At 60.4% G+C, this 20,575-nt stretch overlaps 1 protein-coding gene across 3 annotated transcripts in view; it reads left to right on the forward strand.

Moving 5' to 3' along the window:
* Positions 1-20,575, forward strand: part of BAIAP2 (BAR/IMD domain containing adaptor protein 2) — a 69,147-nt gene extending 48,572 nt beyond the window's left edge. Inside the window, exons 7-15 of one of the 3 annotated variants that reach the window (XM_049858813.1) lie at positions 4,851-5,003; positions 8,211-8,435; positions 8,555-8,756; positions 9,644-9,845; positions 11,850-11,918; positions 12,497-12,659; positions 13,301-13,335; positions 16,031-16,074; positions 20,485-20,575. In XM_049858813.1, the coding sequence (XP_049714770.1) occupies positions 4,851-5,003; positions 8,211-8,435; positions 8,555-8,756; positions 9,644-9,845; positions 11,850-11,918; positions 12,497-12,659; positions 13,301-13,335; positions 16,031-16,058 (1,077 nt within the window). In that variant the 3' untranslated portion in view covers positions 16,059-16,074; positions 20,485-20,575. Of the gene's footprint in view, positions 1-4,850; positions 5,004-8,210; positions 8,436-8,554; positions 8,757-9,643; positions 9,846-11,849; positions 11,919-12,496; positions 12,660-13,300; positions 13,336-16,030; positions 18,783-20,484 lie in introns of those variants that run through there. The other 2 variants (XM_049858811.1, XM_049858812.1) reach the window with 2 other exon arrangements.

The raw sequence follows: 20,575 nt of genomic DNA on the forward strand, positions 1-20,575 counted from the left end.
TCTAATTTTAAATAGCTCTTCACAGCAGAGATAGTTCACGGGCAAGTGGGAGCGCTCCGTTCTCTGGAGTAAAATCAAGTTCAGGGCTCTCTGGAAAAACCCAGATGAGCATGGGAAACTGGGGGCCACAGCCCTCTCAGGGCCCTGTGCCTTGTCAGCTTGTCCCCCAGGGTGTCCCTAACATAATGATTGCGTGTGTAACGGAGCAGCAGCTCTCCATTTGCTGGATCCTGGGTAAGACGAAGAGTCCCTGGGCAGTGCTGACCAAAAGGTTGGAGATTTGAGTCTACCCAGAGGTACTTTAGAAGAAAGGCATGGTGATCTACTTCCGAAAACCATCCGTTGAAAACTCTATGGAGCACAGTCTACTCTGACACACGTGTTCTCCATGAGTCTGAGCTGACTCAACAGCTGCTGACCTTTGGGTAAGACGCCCAGCTCGTCACCTGCCCAGTGCCAGTTCTGGCTCTGAGCTCCTGCGTGGGGTCCTCCTGTCTTCCGAATCACCTGCCACAGTCCCACCACACCCCGTACCCGGCTGGCCTTGCTGTGGGCCTGGTCGGAGGGCAGCCTGGCTGGTTTGGAAGGCAGCAGCTGGCAAATGCCATGACTCTGTGCCCATGGGGACAAAGGCTGTCTCGTCCCCTCCTTTGCATTACAGGCTGCCTTCTCGCCTCCTTGGAGCTGTCGTCACTGGTGGTGAACGGCTGAAGGCCGAGACATGTGCTCTTGTTCACAAACTGCAAGGCACTGGAGAGGCAGCTTGTCTTCGGGGAGATGCAGGGAAGATGGCGGCGTTGGTAGACCAGGTGGCCGTGGTAGACCAGGTGGCTCTGGTTGCTTCTAGCGTGTCCCTCCCCCACTCTGAGTCACCAGCTTGTTTGGAGCAAAGAGAAGACGTATGTTCTCATCACTTTTGTCTTCTCGGATTACAGGGCGGCTCAGCCAGGGTGACTAAGTGGATCAGTTTGTGGGCCGAAAGTGGTTTCTCTGGGGTGTTTCTATAGTGGCCGCCGTCGCCATGGTACCCAGCTCCACAGAGAAGCAGGGTGCGGCAGCATGGGGAGGGGGGCGGAGATTGGGCGGGACAGGCGGCAAGCTTGCTCCTGTTCTCTCAGCTTTCCAGAAGCCCCAGCACCCTTCTGTGTTTGGGCCGCACCTGTGCCCACAAAGCAGCCCTGCAGGTGGGGGTCTTCCTCGCCTCCCCCGCCGTGGGTGAAGCCCCCCTTTGTTCTCCATTTCCAGAATGTGCCTGATTAGGCTATGGCTTTTCTGTGGAAGGAGCCAGGCTTCCTGGAAAAGGAGAACAGGAAGTTGCTTTGGCTCTTGGAAGGAAGTGGCAGCACGTGCCCCACCCCCCCAGGGCCTGACCGGGTAGGGGGCAGCCAGACAGCTTTGACCGCCGTGGGTGATATGGCTTCTTGGGTGCCTGCTGGCAGCCGGGCAACGCCACTCCACACAGGGGCTGTCCTTGCAGATAGCCCTGGAGATGTCCTTTCGACCTCTGCCTCCAGGGGTGACCAGTGGGGAGGTGCCTGGCGACCCCGCTGAGACATGGGTCCCCCCTCCTCTGTGTAGCCTGTGACCGCTCACAGCCGTACATAGGCTTATCTGAGTAAATGGAGATTTTAAAAATAAACCCCCTCCCTCTGCCTTTGGGGACCCTGCTAATGAGGCCGGCGCCTGCGCTCAGTCCATGTCTGTGGTGGTGTTCTCTGCTCCAGGGACGTCACCGCAGCCTAGAAACCCAGAAACGCCTGGAGAGGCTGGTGGGGCCACAGTTTGGAAAGGGTGTTCTGGGCATGAGCAGACCCAGGAGGCCTAGCGACCCAGTTTTGCCACAGTCCTGGGGGACCGTTGAGAGCGGTATCTGGCTTTCTCCACAGTCCCAGATCAGGCAGCACTTCAGTGTGACTGAGGCCCTGGGCACCTCCCACCAGCCACCAACCTGGGAGCAGGGTCTGTGGGCTCCACTGCCCTGCACCCTTCCAGGTGCCGCTAGGGGTGGTAGGGAAGCTGGGCTGTCCCCAGGGCAGGATGGTGTGTTGGCACAAGGAGACCACGAGTTTGGGGCTTTTCCCAGGGTTATACCCGATTCTCTTCTGGGGAAGCAGGGGATACTGCCCAGAGGCTGTCCTCTTTGGGGGCCCTGGTGCCAACCCCGCTGTGTACCCAAGCATGGGGGCCAGCAGAGGGTGAAGCTACAAGGTCCCACCGGTGTCCCTTCCAGTTTCCTGAGTGGTAAGACACCCAGACTGAGGGGCTTCAGGGGTCATCCTAGCACTGGGCATTGCTTACAGGGGGGCTTATCTCTCTCCCCTCATCCCGCCCTGCCTGTCTATTGAAGCATACCCTGCCCTTCCTATCACACAGGGGAGCTGGCCCCACTGGGGCAGGAGCAGCCAGCATCGGTCCTGCTCTGTCTGAATGTCCTGGCCCAGGGCTCCTGGGGAACTGCCCGTGTAGGGTGGCCGATGTATGTAGTCCCCGCAGTTCCTGAGGCTGGCGCCCACCTGCATCCCTGTGATGTGGCCCTCCCGGCGCAGGAAATCCCCTGGCTTGTCCCTCTCCTCCCCCCAGGGTGGAGGTACTTAGTTCTGAGCAAAGTAGGCCATGTAGGGGTGGGCGTGCTGTAGGGTTGGGTGGGCTGTAGGCATGGGCTCTTAACAAGAAGCCCTCCAGCAACTGGGAAGGAGCCTGGGAGCTGGGGCAGCTGCAGGGTCCCCCAATACACTCAGGCTCATCTCCATGTTCAGACTGTTCTCCAGAGCCTGTGTTGTCCCAAGCAGACCCCCAGTGCCATCGGGGGCCCCTGTAGGCTGCAGCCTTGGTGGGGATAGGAGGGGCTGTCTGGGCGACTCTTTTGAGGCCATTGAAGTTGTGCCTCCCCCTACCCCTCTGTGGGGAACAGAATAAAACCCCCCATGGGGAACTGGGGGTTCTGTGAGGGCAGAAGCAGCAGGGCGTTGGGGCCTGGTGACAATGGTACGGTCTGGCTCCTGAGACTGGCTGGCCTGCGGAGCCAGGCCCTGCTGATGGCACTGGGTCCCCATCCCAGCTGCTGACCACCACCCCCCCCGCTCTCCAAGGGGCCGAGTGGGCACTGCGCTGGTGGCAGCGAGGGAACAGACAGCTCAGATGCTTGGTCACCGCCCCCAGCAGCAGCCCCCGGCAGCGGCCCGCCCACCCACGCTGAGTCAGCCTCAGAGGCTTCACTCAGGCAGGCGGGCCTGCCCCCTGCTGGGGGATGGCTGCATCGAGAGGCAACAGGTCTGCAGGGAGGCTCTGCTTGGGGTCCATGAAACCTGAGGTTTGCACCAAGGACGGATAGTCAGCTCTGCCAAGGACTGGCGGGGGCTCAGACCAGGCAGGGTGGGCGCTGGGGGAGAGCCAAGCCCAGAAGATGGGGATCTAGAAAGATCTTCCTGTCAGTCTAAAGACTGCTCCCTGCAGAAACCGCCCACACGTCTGGGTCCTGCAGCCCCGGGAGCCCCCATGTCACCCAGACAGAAGTACCGAGGAGGAGTCTGGACATTGCCCCCGCACCTGTCCCAGGCCCCTGCCCCCTGCATCTCCTCAGCGGTCTGTGATGGGAACTTCCCAGCCTCCGGAGTCAGAGCACGACCCCCGACCCCATCCAGTGGGTGGTGCCCCCACCCTCATCCCCTCACCCCACCCAAACCCCGTGGTGTGGGTCCACATTCCTGAGGGTCCCTGGCTCCCCATAGCTTCTGGTCCCATTTGTTGCAGTCAGGGCCCAGCCAGGTGCTCCAGCACAGCGGCCACCGAGCCACAGTGGCCTCATTGGCCAGCACTTGTCCCTAGTTTGCAGGCTGCCGGTGACAGCTCCATGCCATGACTGCACACTCGTTCTGGTGCCCGGGCAGAGGGGCCTGTGGAACACAGGTGTCCTTCGAGGCTTGCAGCCGGCACACTATCACTTCTGCCCACGCCCTGTTGGCCAAAGCAAGTCACACAGCCAAGCCCACCACCAGTGGGACCAGGAAGTACGCTGCACTGAGGGCTGTGCAGTCACATGGTGCAGACCCTGCAGGACCAGTGGTCCATCTGCCCGGGCAGCAATGACATCTCCATGGCTCTGTGACCCCAACCCGTTCTTGTCTTTCCTCCTGCAGCCTGCTCAGTGGGCGTTTGTCCTGGATCGGGGGGAAGGCTGTCAGGGCACTTACTGGTCTGGGTTTGCTGGCTGCGTCCTTGTGCGTGTCTAACAGACCCCTTGGTCCCAGTATTTTCGGGATTAGTAGTTGGACCTAGGGGCTTGGTCAGTTGAGGGTTGGAGACTCACGATGGCAGACGCCTCTCAGGAGGGATTAGGGTCAGGATTAGTGTCAGGACATGACAGCAAGTGGTCTCTGGTGTTGCTGGGCTTGTAGATGTCTGTGTGTCCGTTGTCCCTGGTGTCTGTCCTCCCCGTGTGTCTGTGTGTCCATTGTCCCTGGCGTCTGTCCTCCCTGTGTGTTTGTGTGTCCGTTGTCCCTGGCGTCTGTCTTCCCCGTGTGCCTGTGTGTCCGTTGTCCCTGGCGTCTGTCTTCCCCATGTGTCTTTGTGTCTGTTGTCACCTAGTGTCTGTCTTCCCCGTGTGTCTGTGTATTCTGGTCCTTTCACAAGATACTTTTTCAGGAGGGCTTAGGGTTAGGACCCACCCTACTTCATATGACCTTATCGACTTAACAAAAGGAAACTCTTTCCAAATGGGGTCATATTTACAGGTACGGGGCTGGGACTTCCGCATCACTTTTTGGGGGACACAGTTCCATCCGTAACAGGATTCTGCCAACAGCTTATAGCTCTCTCCTTTTCTCCCTCCCTGCCTCCGCTTCCACCCCCAGTACATCGACGCCATCAGCAACAAGCAGGGTGAGCTAGAGAACTACGTGTCAGACGGCTACAAGACTGCCCTGACCGAGGAGCGGCGGAGGTTCTGCTTCCTGGTGGAGAAGCAGTGTGCCGTGGCCAAGAACTCTGCCGCCTACCACGCCAAGGTGAGTGATGGCACCCGCCACACTGAGTTGAGCGATGGCGCCTGCCACACCAAGGTGAGCAGTGGCACGGGGCCACCTGCTGCTCATGGTCAAGGTGAGCGATGGCGTGGGGCCACCTGCTGCTCATGGCCAAGGTGAGCGATGGTGCGGGGCCACCTGCTGCTCATGGCCCTCCGTGCACAAGCTGAACCTCCACATGGGGACCTTGGCCAGCATTCTGGGTTTCCTTAGGGGTAGAGTCCAAGGTGGAGAATTGCCAGGGTAAAGGGCATGGACACATTTAAGACTCGCATGACAAAGTGCCAGGTGCCTTTGAGGAAGGTGGTACCAATGTCCCACTCCGAGTGTCTAGGGGATGGGCTTTGGGCCCCTCCAGCCTGGTCCTGGCCAGAGCTGGGCCGATGGCAGGCCAGGGGGGTGGCTGCAAGCTGGACACAATTCAAGCTGCAACACGGCTGTGCTCCTTGGATCCCCACCTGGCCTCTTGGCCACCTGCCGGCATTGCCCTCCCCAGGTCTCCCCAGTTCTCTCTTCCTCGGTCTGAAGTCCTGGGGGTACCTGCTAGACCTTGGCTCTGCTGCCTGCCGTGTGGAGGCCTGGCCCACACCTGATCATCCTGGGACAGGGAAGATGTGGCGGCCCCCAAGTCCCTGAGCCCTGGGAGGGAGAGTCTCTGACTCCCCTCAGCCTGACCCTGGGCCCTGGACAGCCACCAGGCCTTGCCAGCCACCAGCTTCCCTGTCCTCAGGACCCCAACTCCTCCCCCTGTTCCCCACCTCTGGGTGGTCACCCTAGCCCCTCCCCCCAGCTCCAGAGGCTGGTCACATCATTGTCCTCCCCCTCGGAATCTCTCCCTAGCCCTGCGTCACCTGGCTATCCGTGTCATCCCTCCTCACTTGCCCTCTGCACCCCTGAGCTGCTTAAGGTCCCAAGGTGGGTTCCGGGGGTTCGACGGTCCCATCAGTGCCCACCACCTGGCTCAGCCCTGCTCCCTGCTTGTGCCTGGAGGCCTCCCTGCCCCTGGTGCTGACGTCCTGCCCCAGGCCACAGCCTCTTGTCATGGGTCCTTGATCCATGTGTTTTCCTCTGGGTCCCCCAGCCCGGCAGCTCCTGGGGGGCACTCTGCCCTGGGGCTCCTGGGACATAGAACCCAGGCTGGCCGGGAGGCCTCTTGGGGAGGAGCTGCTATGTAAAGGCGCAGGCCCTGGTCAGCAGCAGAGGCCCCCCAGGGAGGGGACCCTTGTAAAGGGCTGCCTCCGTACAGGGCTGGGGGGTATCCCCCAGAGCTACCAGGGGCAGCGAGACCAGAGGACACAGACTCTTTGTAGCAGTGGGTCCTGCTGCCCGTGGGGACAGGCGGATCCAGTTCACTGCAGTCCACTGCGGGAGCTGGGCAGAACGAGTTCAGTCCCCTGGAACATTCTAAGAGTATGGCAGGTGTGAGGTAGCTAGGCCAGCCAGGGAGGCCCTAATCCACGTCCTTGTTAAATCAAGGGGTTCTACTGGTCGTCGGGACACAGCAACACTTGTCGTCTGCACGTGCACACACAGGTGCGTGAACGTGTATGCAGACACACATGTACACAGGTGCACACATGCAGATGCACATACTCACATGTGCAGACATACACAAGTGCACATGCATACAAGTGCAGACGCATACATGTGTGCACACGACACACACGTGCCGCAGACTGGTGCAGACACATGCACGCAGGTGCAGACACATACATGTGCACACATCGACACGTTCACATGTGGACATGCATGCACACAGGTACAGACACATGCATACACATACATGCGGGGATGCACGCGCACTGGGGTTCCTGCTTTGCCACCACAGCCCTGGGCGTGTTGTTCTGCTCTCCTAGAGGCCCCACTTGTCTGCAGAGCACATGTGTGAGGGCGTGTGTCCCTTTCAGGTGGGCCATGCCTTGAGCTGGGTCCTGTCCCTGTGGTGCTTGGCAGCCACGTGCTGGGAGGGTTGGCTGTAGGTGTCCCAGCGTCAGGGTAAGGCAGATGTGGGAGCACGGTTGGCCTCCCACTGCACCTGCAGCCCACGTCTTTGCTGCAAGACACGGTGTTCTCAGCAGTGAGCTAGCGCGCGGGGCGGTGGGGGGGGGGGGGCTTGCAGACTCTCGCAGCTCCACAATGCAGCTGCGGCGCCCTCTAGTGGTGGACAGGCCCCATGGTGGTGGCCTGGCTGCCGCGGCTGCAGTCCCAGGATGAAGGGCAGAAAAGCCCCCTGCCCGCCTGCTGAGGGGGACACGGTTTGTGCAGCTGGACTAGATGGGGGCACCTAGCCCTCCTGCTGGCCGTACCAGAGCAGGTGTAGAAGGTGCAGCTTGCGCAGGAACTGACCTGGACAAGCCCCTGGGCTAGGGACCCAAGGAGGGGGCAGGACTCTCCCAGGGCTTCAACCAGCAGCTTGGCCCCCAGACAGCTCCCAGGACTTGGGTTTGGGCCCACCCTAAATAAGATGGCCTGCAGCGTGTTGGGGGTGAAGCCAGGATGGCTCTGGGCTTCGCTGGGCCCTTCCTGTCCAGATTGTGCAGGGGGTGGCTCTGTTCACGGCAGTGCCCCTCTCCCAAGTCCAAGACCCTCATATTCTGTCAACGTGGTCATCTGGGTCCCGGGGCCAGGCTGCTATGTAGACCAGAGAGGAAGGGGCTGGACAGCTGATGCTGTGGAGTCCCCTGGCTCTTGGGACTGTGGGGGCAGACAGCAGTTACCAGGGTAGCCTGAGGGACACCTGACAGGTTCTGCTTCCCTGTACCCCTGGCAGCTGTCCGCCTTTCTCTCCTACCTTGGTTCCTTCAATAGCACAGCTCGTAGCAGCTACCAGGCCCTTTCCCACAGGACTCTGGGGTGGGGGGCCGGATGCCCTTAGTGGATAGGGAATTGGGCTCACAGGTGGCCTGCCTCACCTGATGGCACGCATCTAGTGAAAACCAGCCCTAGTCCTGGCCAGGTGCTCTCCCACGCCCCACCAGGGACAGGGGTCTGTCTTTTCGGGGCCTCCCTGTGCCAGGTGGGGGCTGGCGGTCTGCGTCCAAGGTGAGAGTGCTCAGCAGAGCCAGCAGCCGGTCCCTCACCCTTCCAGGCCCCCAGGCTGGCAGGGCTGCTCCTTGGGAACACGGTGGCACTGGGGCTGGGGAGCCATGGCTGGGCCCTGACCCCCATCTGCCCCTTCCTCCCCTGTAGGGCAAGGAGCTGCTGGCACAGAAGCTGCCACTGTGGCAACAGGCCTGCGCTGACCCCAACAAGATCCCGGACCGCGCCGTCCAGCTGATGCAGCAGATGGCCAGCAGCAATGGCGCTGTCCTTCCCGGTGCTCTGTCAGCCTCCAAGTCCAACCTGGTCATCTCAGACCCCATCCCAGGGGCCAAGCCTCTGCCTGTGCCCCCAGAGCTGGCCCCTTTTGTGGGGGTGAGTGCTTGACCTCAGGGAGCTTCGGGGTAGAGGCTCTAGGGGAGCCAAGCTGCTGAGAGCTGAAGGGCTCACCCAGGGCAGGCTCCCAGCAACCCCGCCCGCCTTCTCCTCCACAGCGGATGTCAGCCCAGGACGGTGCACCTGTCATGAACGGCGTCTCAGGCCCAGATGGCGAGGACTACAACCCCTGGTCTGATCGCAAGGCCGCCCAGCCCAAGTCCCTGTCTCCTCCACAGTCGCAGAGCAAGCTGAGCGACTCATACTCCAACACCCTGCCTGTGCGCAAGAGCGTGGCCCCGAAAAACAGCTACGCCACCAGTAAGGGCTTTGGAGGTGCCCCACAGCAATGCCCCTGCTTCTGAGGGGAGGCCTGGGACACCCAAGGCTCACGAGTATGCATGGGCTGGGGTGTGGTGTGTATGGGTGAGTGCATGTGTGCAAGTGCACATGCATGGATGCATGTACATGCGTGCACTGTGTGCACGTGTGCAAGCACGTATATGCACGTGTTGGTGTGTGCATGTGCATATGTTATGTGCTTGTGCAAGCATGTGCGTGCACTTATGTTGGTGTGTGTGCATGTGTAGATTGTGTGTGTGCATGTGTAGATTGTGTGCGTGCATGTGTGTGGGTAGACGCATGTGTGCATGTCTGCATGCCTGTGCAAGCATGTGTGTGTGTGCACACGTGCACTACTCCATGGACCCAGCAGGCATTCCCTGGCCGTGACAGTCTAGTAAGTCTCTGGTGCACAGTAGAAGCTGTGAGCGTGAAGCCGCTGCAGCGAGGCTGGGTGCTGGGTGCTGAATATGGCCGCTGAGTCAGTGCTGAGAGCAGATGGTGGCATCAGGAGGGATGTGCCAGGGCCCATCCAGGGGGCACACCCTGGGCACACTCCTGCCTTCCACCCAGAGAACCACTCATGAGCTCATTTGTGGCAGGCCTGGGCTGGACTCGTCTCCAGAACCAGATTTCTCGAGTACCTGATTCCCAAGGTGGTGAAAAGGCCAGGGGCAGGGGGCCTGGTAGTCCCAAGCCCCCAAGCACTCGGTCCACGCACCAGCCTGCTAGCAATAGCAAGCCCAGCGTTTCTGTGCGCTGCAGCAGAGCTAATGTGGTGGCTATGCCCCTGTCCCCCATCCTGGGCTGTCGCCTGTGTCTCCTGGGAGCCAAGTCCTTGATCACGTGCCCTGTCATCCTGACAGCTGAGAACAAGACCCTGCCCCGCTCCAGCTCCATGGCAGCTGGCCTGGAGCGCAACGGCCGCATGCGGGTAAAGGCTATCTTCTCCCACGCTGCCGGGGACAACAGTACCCTACTCAGCTTCAAGGAGGGAGACCTCATCACGCTGCTGGTGCCCGAGGCCCGCGATGGCTGGCACTATGGCGAGAGTGAGAAGACCAAGATGTGAGTGTGCGTGGGGCGTGGGCAGGGTGGGGATGTAAGCCGGAGCATGCACATGGGGTGCAGACGTGAGCCAAGAGTATGTGCGTGAGGGGCGAAGCCTCCACAGGCAGCCTCCTCCCTCTGTAGCCCTCAGACCTCCAGGGTGCTCTGGGTTCTTTTTTTAGATGGATCATGTTTTTGCAGGAGTGGCCAGTCCTTGGATCATGCAGGAGTGGCCAGTCCTCGTTCGTGGGTTCCGTATACACAGGCTTACCCATCTGGGGGAAATACACCGCTTTTTGGTCACTTGCAGAGTGGCAAAAAATTCCCTGCTGAGGTCAAGCTGGGCTGGTTGGGTGGTCTCTGATTCCGTGTTCATGGGGACTTTATAGAAGATCCAGCCAGGTGTTGTTGAGTTGACTCTGATTCATAGTAACCCCATGTGTGTCAGGGTAGAACTGTGCTCCACAGAGTTTTCAAGGGCCGATTTTTGGAAGTAGATCACCAGGCCTTTTTTCAAGGCACCTCTTGGTGGACTCGAACCTGCAACCTTTTGGTTAGCAGCTGAGTGCGTTAACAGTTTGCACCACACTACCCAGGGTCTTCTTATAAAAAGTCACCACAGTGACCGCAGAGAATTGACTGTGACGTGGTCTCACATCAGCCGACTGAGAGTACAGACGCACATTACAGACAGCTTTCTCACACACATACACGCGGACCTCCGCGTCACTCTGTTGTCATCCAGGTCACTTAATCAGGCACGGGGCACAGGTCCACCCTGTATGTGCACCTTAACATACACAACAGGTCCTGTAGGCGGGTGTGTGATTCCCAGTGTCAGTAGTATAAATGATGGTTATTTACATATGACCTTAGTTACCACCAGGTGCCCACCAGCCCCCCGGGCCCCATAGATGATGCTAGCTCTTGGAGCCCCCTGTCCATCAGCCGCGTCACCTCCTTTAATCCTGCTCCACTGAGGTCAGTGTTGTCACCAATCCATTTCACAGATGGAACCACCGAGGCCAGTGCCAGAGCCCATTCTCTGGGTCACCATGGTTAACAGCCTGGGTTGGTCCTTGTCAACAGAGTTCTTTGTCACCTCATTCAACCATCTGTAAAGCAGGTGTTGGCCCATCTCACTGGTGGGGAAGTCGAGGTGCGGGAGGCCACCCAGGTGGTAAACAGCAGAGCTGGGACTCCCATCCCGTCTTTGCTGTGAAACCTTTCTTCTGCCCCCGTGGCTCTCCTGTGTGTCCAATCACTGTCATATTCAATTTCTAGAAGGCACACTGTTGCATCTGAGGGCCGCGCCTTCATGGCTTAATTTAAACCTGTTGCCAGAGTTGCCGCAACAGCAGATGCTCAGTGTGGGTACTGCTGGGCCAGGGCCGCCCATGCCACCTGCTCCCTGGCAGCCCCCCACCACCGTTTTTGCCCCCGTTGCAGCAAAACCAGCCTTAAAGTTTTTTCCTGTCTCGTCCAGCAAGAGGGCTGGTGATGAACTTTGCTAGGCAGGGTGCTGCTGAGCTGGGGGACCCTGCGGGGCAGGGACGCCCATGGCCCACCCCATTCTTAGATGCTGCCCTTGCCGCTCTTCCAAAATGGGGCCTTGGGTTGTGGGGCCATAGTCCATAGTGGCCTCTGGGGCTGTGTGGCAGGGGACCAGCCTTATACAAGAAGCAGGTACCTCAGCACGGCACCAGGGTCCCTCTCCTAGCCCCAGGCCTAGCTCTACTGGCCTCATAGGAAGGCAGGTCCCTCCAGTCACTGCTGGAGCCCTCCGAAGCAGAGAGGCTCAGAGCCACCTCTCCCTCAGACTGGAGGTGCAGGCGGGGTCTCTTGGCCTCAATGACGTGTCTCCCCTCCACACACAGAGGGCGCAGCTGGAGGATAGCTGGTGGACTTGGGGCCAGATGGCAGGTGTCCTCACCTTGGAGCCCAGGGCCCCCAGTGGGGGCTGGGGAGAGGCCTCCAGAGCTGAGCTGGGCCCCTCTTACCTAGGAGGGGCTTCTCTTTCAGGCGGGGCTGGTTCCCCTTTTCCTATACCCGCGTCCTGGACAGTGATGTCAGCGACAGGTTGCACATGAGGTGAGTAGTGGTCTGTCCCCAGTGGTGGCCCCGCTGGTAGAGGGGCTGTGATGGAGGCTTGGGGACTGTGGATGGGCCACCTCTGGGCACAGTGAACCTGGCTGGGCTTCCAGGCCCTTGTCGACCTCCACAGGGGTCAGTCAGATGGGACGGGTGTGGGGCTGCAGCATCAGGAGGTACCCCAGGAGGAGGGGTTCAGGGGTCCTGGAGCGCTGGGGCCAGCAGTGGAGCTGTCTGGGGTGGTCCCTTGCTGGCCTTTTAGAGGATGAGGGAGAGGCTAAGAGGCTAGCAGAGAGGGCGGCAAGCTCCCTGTAGGACTCACAGCTTCACAAACAAGGCACCGAGGCGCAGCGTTTTCTGGAGGTTTCCACCGAAGCATTTTCATGCTCGAGTGGAGGGAGGGAGGCCAGGTTCAGCTGGGTGGCAGGACTGGCCCCTGGGGTTCCATGCATTTTGCACCCCTTCCTCCACTGTGTGAAGGGCCAGGCACCGGGGGGCTTCAGGGAGGTTAGGCTGGGCTGGCAGTGGTGGGGCCCCACCAACCCCCACTGACCCCGGCCCGCCCTGGGCCACTGCAGCCTGCAGCAGGGGAAGAGCAGCAGCACGGGCAACCTGCTGGACAAGGAGGACCTGGCCCTCCCACCACCCGACTACGGCACCTCCTCCCGAGCCTTCCCCGCCCAGACAGCTGGCACCTTCAAGCAGAGGCCCTACAGCGTGGCCGTGCCCGCCTTCTCACAGGTGAGTCCCTCCTTCAGGTGTCCATCCTCCCCAGGTGGGCCCCTCCCACAGGTGAGCACTTCTCCCACGTGGTCTTTCCCCTAGATGGGCACCTCCCCCAGGTAAACTCCCCCAGGTAGGCACCTCCACCAGATGAGCTCCCCCAGGTGGGCACCTCCTCCAGGTGCTGCCCTCTCCCACCAGCCCCACCTGTGGGCCTCTACTGAGTGGACTGAGACACCTGGTGTTGGGTGGGGTCTGGGTGTGTGGCTTGACGGGCTGGGTGAAGGTGCAGGTTTGGGAGGCTTGCAGCCACCTTGCGGGGCTCACTGCCTAGTGCCCCCAAGCCCTCTGTGGATCACAGCTGTGGGTCTGCAGCAGCCTGCTGTCTGCCCTACCTGGGTGCCCATGTCAGGGTGGGTGCAGCAGGCCTGCAGGTGGCAGAACCAGTGTGGGGAAGATCAGTTTCCCCAAGAGCTGGGACCTCCTGCAGCCCCAATACTACGTGGGCACCTGCAGCTCACAGCCCTGATCAGGGTCTGGGATGGGGCAGGCAGTCAGAGGCTGCCAGCATGGCCTCCTGGGCCTCATGGAGTCAGGCTTTTCAGCACCAGTGGAGCACTGATATCTGGGCCCTGACCTGCTTCTCCTTCGCTCCCCAGGGCCTGGACGACTACGGCGCGCGGTCTGTGAGCAGGTAAGAGGTTTCTGGACCTGTCCTGGGTGTGTAGGCAGGTGGGGAGCTGTCCCATCTGTGGTTAGGCCCTGCTTGGGGACTGCCAGGCCACTCTGTACAGAGTCCATGCCTGGACTGGTCCAAGGCCAGGAGGGCTCAGATGCAACTCCAGCTCTGCTCTCCCTCAGCGCTGGCTCCACAGGCCCTGACCCTAAACTCCCTCAGCCCCTCTGAAGGTCAAGGGCAGGTGACCTGCCCTGAGGTGTGTAGGGACCTGGCTGAGGAGAGAGTGGTTGCCCCTCACTGGGACACCTGTGGGGTCTCACTTGGGTGGGCTCACCTGGGGGCTTACCTGGGTAAGCGCAGGCCACTTTTCCTGCAGGGCCTCTGGCCTGGCCCCTGTCTCCCACCCAGCTCCTGTCTCTGCCCTGCTGCTCTCTCCTAGCCTCCATGCCACCTCACCTGACCCAGCAGGATAGGATGGGGAGTGTCCCCTTCTCAGGATGAGCTGTGTCCCCTTGGAGCCTCCCCGGCTGGGCTTGGGGCTCTGCCTGCTCCCTGCAGGATTCGGCCCTGTCCTGGCTCCGGGCTTCTCCCCTCCCCTCCGCTTAGGGCCAGGTGGTCTGTGGCCCTCAGAGCCTCTGAGAGGGATGCTGCCAGGGAGGAACGGGCGCCTCCTGCCCCGGGCTGGCAGCTCTCCTGTGCTTTGTCCACAGCGGCAGTGGTACGCTGGTGTCCACAGTGTGAGGACGCGGACCACACGCTGCCACTGCTCTGGAGAGCTTGCTGCCACCTCCCCCTCCTGCTCCTTCTCTTCCTCACGCTCTTTCTCTTCCTCCCCCTCCACCCCTGCCTCCTCCAGCCTCTGACCTGTTTGGCCACCATTGGTCTCCTCCTCCGCTCTGGTTGGTTTGTTCTGGGTTATTCTCTCCCCCATCACCCACCCATCTCCCCCTCAGTTGTGACCCGACTCTGTGATCCCAGGATCCATGGTGCTGCTCCACCCCTCATGCCCCCATGTATCCGCAGCCCCCCCCCCCAGCAGACACCGCAATGGGCCCCAACCTGCCCGGCGCTCCGCAGTGTCCACACGCACCCACCCTTTTCTAAGGCTCGCCGCGAGCCTGGTTTAAAGTTTGAAGAAAACAAAAATCTTAAAAAAAAAAAAAGGATGAAAAACAGGAAAAGGACTTTTTTTTCCTGAAAAACAAAACCGATGTGCATGGACTCCGGTGTACGTACTGTTACCTTTGCGTCTGACCCTCCCGGCACGGGCGGATGGCAGGGAGGGCAGGAGCTCAGACTCCGGGGCCGCCCGCCCAGCCCGCCCCGGGCAGCACCAAGGGCTCGCGCCACCACCGGGGCCTTGAGGAGCCTCTGTGCCCAGTGAGGGAGCCCACCAGGCAGGGCCCGGCATCCTGCCGCCTCCCGAGGGCGCGGCCCGCAGGTGGACATAGGCGCCCTAAGGCGGGGTCTCCCTACCTCACGCGGTGCACTGCGCGAGGGGTGGGGGCTTGAGCAGGCGCTGCCCAGCCGCACACGGACATTCCAAAGACCTCCCGAGACCCCTGCCTCCCCCACTTTTTTGAAATCATTTCTTTAACCAGCCTTGACGCACGTCGTGGTCACCTGCCTTCCCAGGGCAAGGCACGCCCGGCAGGCAAGGCCTGGGAGGGCAGTAGGGGCATGGCCGCACCACATCCACCCCCGTGCCTCCAGCCGGATGGGTGACCTGACAGGCGCTGCCCTGATCCTTGCTAAGCGCTCTCGTCTTCGTTGTGTGTCTTGGTGACTTTGGAAACAAATACATGGGACTCAGTGGCTACTGGTCTTGTTTCTTCACCCACTGAATTCTGGGACGTGAGTGGGCCACTGCCTGGCTGAGCCCTTCCGGCTGGTGGGAGCTGGCAGGGACGCTGTGACCCTTCCTTTTCTCACGAGATTTAACAAGCCTACCCACCCATGGACCTGGCTACGGCCGGGAACGCTTGTGAGCGAGAAGCAGAGCAAGGCCCAGACAGACCCAGTTTTATACTTAAAGAGAAATCGAAGCCAAACATGGACCTGTAGAAAGAACCTTCCGTGTTGGTGTTCTCGTTTTGCTAAAAGATTTTTAAATCCAGGAGATTCCATGATCAGTGGATGAATGTGGACACAAAACAGCAGAACTTGTATGAAGATGTGCTGAAGTGTTTTTCCTTTTTCCTTTCTCCTTTTTTTTTTTTTAAATCTGATTTGTGCCCTGTACTGCAGTCAGTTGTTTGAATAAAAGTTTTATTTATTGCATCGAGCTGGGTTTGGTGCCTCCTTCAGTCCCCTGCTGTGTCAGGGGCTATGTGGAGCCCCTGGGCCTGCCTGGAATCAGCTAGGCTTGCAAACGAGCTGGCCCTTTGCGTGTGGCATGGTGGCTGTTTTCTCTGCCCACTCAGTTTGGGCACCCCTGGCGGCCACCTGCTTTCTCAGGGTGGTCCACCACCCTGGGGACAGAGTTAAGCCCCTCCGAGCCTGATCCCAGAGGGAGCCAGGATCCCCTGCTTGCTGGGGCATGTCCTTAGTGCTGAGTCTCCCCCTAGCGGGGCTGGAGACCCCACTCTCTGCCCTGCCTCTGGTGCCACGAGCTGGGGTGGCAGTAGGCACCAGGCCCCTGGTGCCCACCCCATCCCTGCAGCCCCCACTCCCTCCACCCCCTCCAATGAGCCCTTGTGTTTCCTTGCAGCATGGACGTGGAAGTGGCCAGATTCTGAGCAGCCTCACTAGTTAGTAAGTGGCTGTGGGTTTCTGGGCTGGTTACTCAACTCTCTGTGGCTCTGGTGCAGCCGAGGTGGCTGGGGGCTGGGCAAGAGCCCGAGGGTCTGTCAAGGCTGCCTCTGCTCTGCGCTCTGGGCCTTCGCGGACCCCCGAGTCTTGCTTAGGGCTCAAAAAGTGGGTTTTCTTGGTTCTGTCTCGGAGCTTGTGGTTTCTGACTTAACTGTTTCCTCCCTGCACACCTACAGCACCCCATACTGGCTGCCGGGGCAGCCGGGCCTGGCTGCTGTTCTCCAGCCTCCCCTCTCCCTTTGCTGGGTGCATGGGCTCCAATCAGGGGGAACCCCACTGACAGCAGTGAGGCAGGGCTGTTGCGCCCCACGTGCAGCATCAGCCTGGGGCTCTCGGGGGTGTGCTTCTTCTCGTACTGACCACTGTTGGTGGGGCTCAGAGCCGGCGGGGGCTGGGGAGACCAGGGTTGGACCTGGGAACAGCGCGGCGGCTATGGTCTGCCCAGGCGAGTGCCAGCTACAGTACGCATCTGCTCCGGCCACAGGTGACGTGGGGAAGGGGTGGGGGTGTGGGAGTCTGGCTTGGCCCTCTGCAGTCCCCTGCACAGGCTGACCCTGCTCTCCCAGTGTTGTCCAGGCCTCCCAGGAGCGGGGCAATGAGAGCTCCCCAGCCTCCCACCCTCTACACTCTCGCACACAGATCTTCGCATTCTCCTCCAGCCCCTTTCAGCTGACCCGCCCTTCCCATCTGTCCTCAAACAGCCAGAGGGTCATGAAGGCACATGTTGCCCCTCCATGATCAGCCCTCTCCTGGAGGAAGGGGCTTTTACCTCCCCCTCTCTCAGTGACTAAGGTGCCAGCACTGTCCCGTCCCCATTCAAAGGACAGTCACTCTACTGAACTGGCTCGCAAACACGCTGGGCAGGCCCTGGATTGGTGTGGCATCTCACCTCAGGGGACTCTCTTCCGTTGCTGTAGTGTGAATTCTGGAAAATTCTGCAGAAAAGTGCTTCTGAGAGTTGGGGCAAGATGAGGCTGCCTTTGACCTGCTGACCCTGGCCCCCACCTCTCTCCTTCCTTCCGAGATGTTCTCCACAAGGGGCTGCTCTCCCGGCCCCTGAGCTGTGCAAGGGCCCTGCTGCTGCACCCCCTTGTGTCCTCCGAACTGACTGGGCAGCCAGACTGGTGCAGCCTTTGCCTGGACCACTCCCCTTCTGTGGGCAGAGGCTGGGGGACACAGCAGGCATCAGCACAGCCCCAGGAGTGCCGCATTATGGCTCTGCCAGCCAATTTCCTGCCGAACAGTTGGCCTGGCCTGGGAGATTCCATGGCTGGGGAGGCGGGGGTCAGGGCCACTTGAGGTTGTTTGTGGGACCACCCCATCCCTGCCCAGCTCCTCCTGATGGCTGTCTGTTGGGGAACTGAGCACCCCCTTGGGTCAGTTCCAGAAGGGCCAGAAGATTGGGAGAAGCTCTGCAGCGTGGAGGAGGTGGCTGGGAGGGTGGAGATCTGCTATGACCACTGGCTGACTTCCATGCTGAGCTCTCAAGTCACCTTCAAGTCCACAATGCTTTGTGATGGCTTGGTTTTTTCTTGGAATTGCTGTTTCTTATTCTAGAAGCTTGTTCAGAAAAGTCACAGCTGGTGACCTAAATCCCAGCACTTTTTCAACACTGGGGAGACTTGGGGTTAGAGCTGCTTGACAGCAGGGCTGAGACTCCCGGTTGCAGGGACCAGGCAGCTGTGGGGGCGGGAGATGCCCCAGGAGGCCCATCTGGACGGATCATGAACACCCCCTGTCCTCGGATGCTTCTTTGAGTGTGAACGCACTGGGTGCTGCCTCTCCTGGGGCAGGGGTCACGACTTCAGCCTCCTTTTTAGCTGCTTCCTGGAGTTGCGTCACTCTGCACTTGGAGCACGTGTGGACTGAATCGTGTCCCCCCCCAAAAGATTTGTCAAAGTCCTGACCCCTGCGCCTGTGAGCATGGCTTTGTTGACGATAGGGGTTTTCTTTGCGTCATGCAGGAGAAGGGTAGGTCCTTACCCCGGCTGCGTGGCAGCTTATAAAAGGCGAGAACAGACAGGGAGAGACATCACACACAGGGCAGACAGACGCTGTGTAGCGATGGAGCAGATGCATCTGCACGCAGCAAAGGAACGCCAGGCATCATGGACTTCCAAAGCCGGGAGGGAGGAGGGGACAGGTTCTCAGAGCCTCAGGGGAGCTGACGCCCTGATTTGGATTCCAGCCTCCAGAACTCTGGGAGCCGACATTTCTGTTCTTTAATGCAGTCCGCTGTGTGGTACTTTGTCATGGTGGCCCCAGGACACCAAGACAGAGTGGAACCTGTCCGGGCACGAAGTCCCCGCCCTTCTCACATCCCTGGTCAGGAGCCTCTGGCTGAAGATGTTATTGGGGAAATGAATGAGCCCCTTCTGTCCGGTTGGGGAGACCCCAACAGTCTGTCTCTGGAATCCCTCGCTTCTGTGGAACTCTGCTGCAGGGCTGGTGCTCAAATGTTCCTGATGGACGCCCCTCCGCAGGCCACAGACAGGCCTGTGTGGTTCCTGGTAGTCCGGCAGACGAGCGACAGGATCCATTGGTCTGCCTTGGGGCGCACAGCGCCGACTGGACTCTGCGGCAGCCTTGGGCCCTCGGACGCTGTGTCATCGCAATGCCAGACCCTCTCCTACCCACTGCTACGGGGTTGCCCAGGTACCCTCCGTGGGGCCGTCAGCCACCCTTCCTCTCATGCCTGCAAGGCCGCACTCTCCCTTACCGTGTGGACCTTCAGTCTCACGGGGGCAAAGCTGCGTGAGCCCCAAATGGGCCTCACTGTGCTGAGGGAGGAGAAAGGGACAAGACCAGAAACCGTCAGGTGGGAGAACTTTCTAGCCTGGCACCTGCCCTTCAGTTCTGGCATCTTTTGCCAGCAGCTTTCGTATGAGATTCCACATGAGGTGGGTCAGGATGGGAGTGTTCAGGCAGATGCACTGGGCTGACCGGTGCCCCGCTGGCTCGCCCATCCCTGGGCAGGAGTGCCCCCCACTGCTTAGTCCAAGACTAAGACAAACTCTCCTCCATCTCTCATCCTTCAGTACCTCCCACTTGGTCCTGGGCTTGGGGACAGACCAGGGCCACCAAGATGTGCCCCAGAATCTACCGTCGCTTCAAGGATGGCAGGCAGGGCATGGACACCCCCGGCCCCGCTGAAAGTGATATCACAGGGCAACCTCAGCTAACTCAGAGCGGCTATGGTGGGAGGGGTGACTGACACCAAAGAAGAGCTGGGGGTCCCACACTGGGGCTGAACATGGCCTTGAATCCAGAACCCTGCCACTCTGCACCAGGACAAAGTTAACCAATGGATCGGCTTTGCAGGATGCTCAGATGTCATCTTGGAGATGTGGAAGCCACATGGTGACCTGTCCGTCTGTCTCTTCTCACCTGTTTTCCTTGTAAACATTCACCATCCAGGTGTTTCAGTTTTAGAAGGCACAAAGCCCCTGGGAAATGTAGGGAGGTGTCATTCCCCTGCCCCGTGTGCCTCCCCCAGGCACGCAGAACAACGCCTGGCCTCATGGACGCCTGGCCCGTGCTGTGGCAAGGTAACCCTACTCCAGGTAATGGCTCCAGAGCCAGCCCGCTTTCGCTGGGCAACTGTCGGTGCCAAGTCTGCATGTCACCATGCTGTGTCGTCACCTCTGGAACTGCCTTGAGCCCCCTGCTGTCTGTGCCACTCCTACCCAGTGGGCCCTCGGAGGGGAGGTGTCGTGAGGGTACCGTGTTGTTCCATCTCAGCCTCTCTCAGTCTGATGTGTCTGTCAGCTGTGGCCCCAGGGACACGGGGGTGAGGGGCACCTAGTTGAGCACTTAGTGTCTGGCCAAGGAGGGACTGGCCCTGCAGCCACCCAGGTCCACCCATGTCTGTGTTTGGACGCCCTGCATGCACCGTCCACTGCCCTGTGCATCAGCTGTGTCTGTCTGTGTGTCCAGCCTAGGCTCATGTGGTCACCGAATGTCCTCAACTACCAAGCTCAGCTGTTCCTCCTGGGCAGGCAGGTGGGCAGGCGGGCAGCCTAGGCCCGACTCGGGAGTCTCACTGAGGAAGAGCCCCCCTGGCTCCCACCTGGCCGACATCCACCTGCTGCCCCGAGCCGGCCCCTCCCCACTATGCCTCCCCCACCCTGGGAGGGTCGGTGCAGGGTGGGTGGCTGCCTTGCCTAGAGCACGTGGGCCGGCTTTGGGGATCTTCCCCAGCAGCTTCTGTTGGCACTGGCTCTGAGCTCCAAGCTGGGCCCACTGGGTTTGGCCTGGTGCCTGCTGCAGGCCTGGGGGTCTGGGGTCTGCAGGAGCGATCCCAGGGGCACAGCATGCTTCTCCCACACTGAAACCTCTCTTGTCTCTTTGCAGGAACCCCTTCGCCCATGTCCAGCTAAAGCCCACGGTGACCAATGACAGGTCTGCCCCCCTGCTCAGCTGACAGCCACGCCTTCGTCTGCTG

Source organism: Elephas maximus, chromosome 19 (genome assembly GCF_024166365.1).
Source record: "Elephas maximus indicus isolate mEleMax1 chromosome 19, mEleMax1 primary haplotype, whole genome shotgun sequence".
NCBI lineage: Eukaryota > Metazoa > Chordata > Mammalia > Proboscidea > Elephantidae > Elephas > Elephas maximus.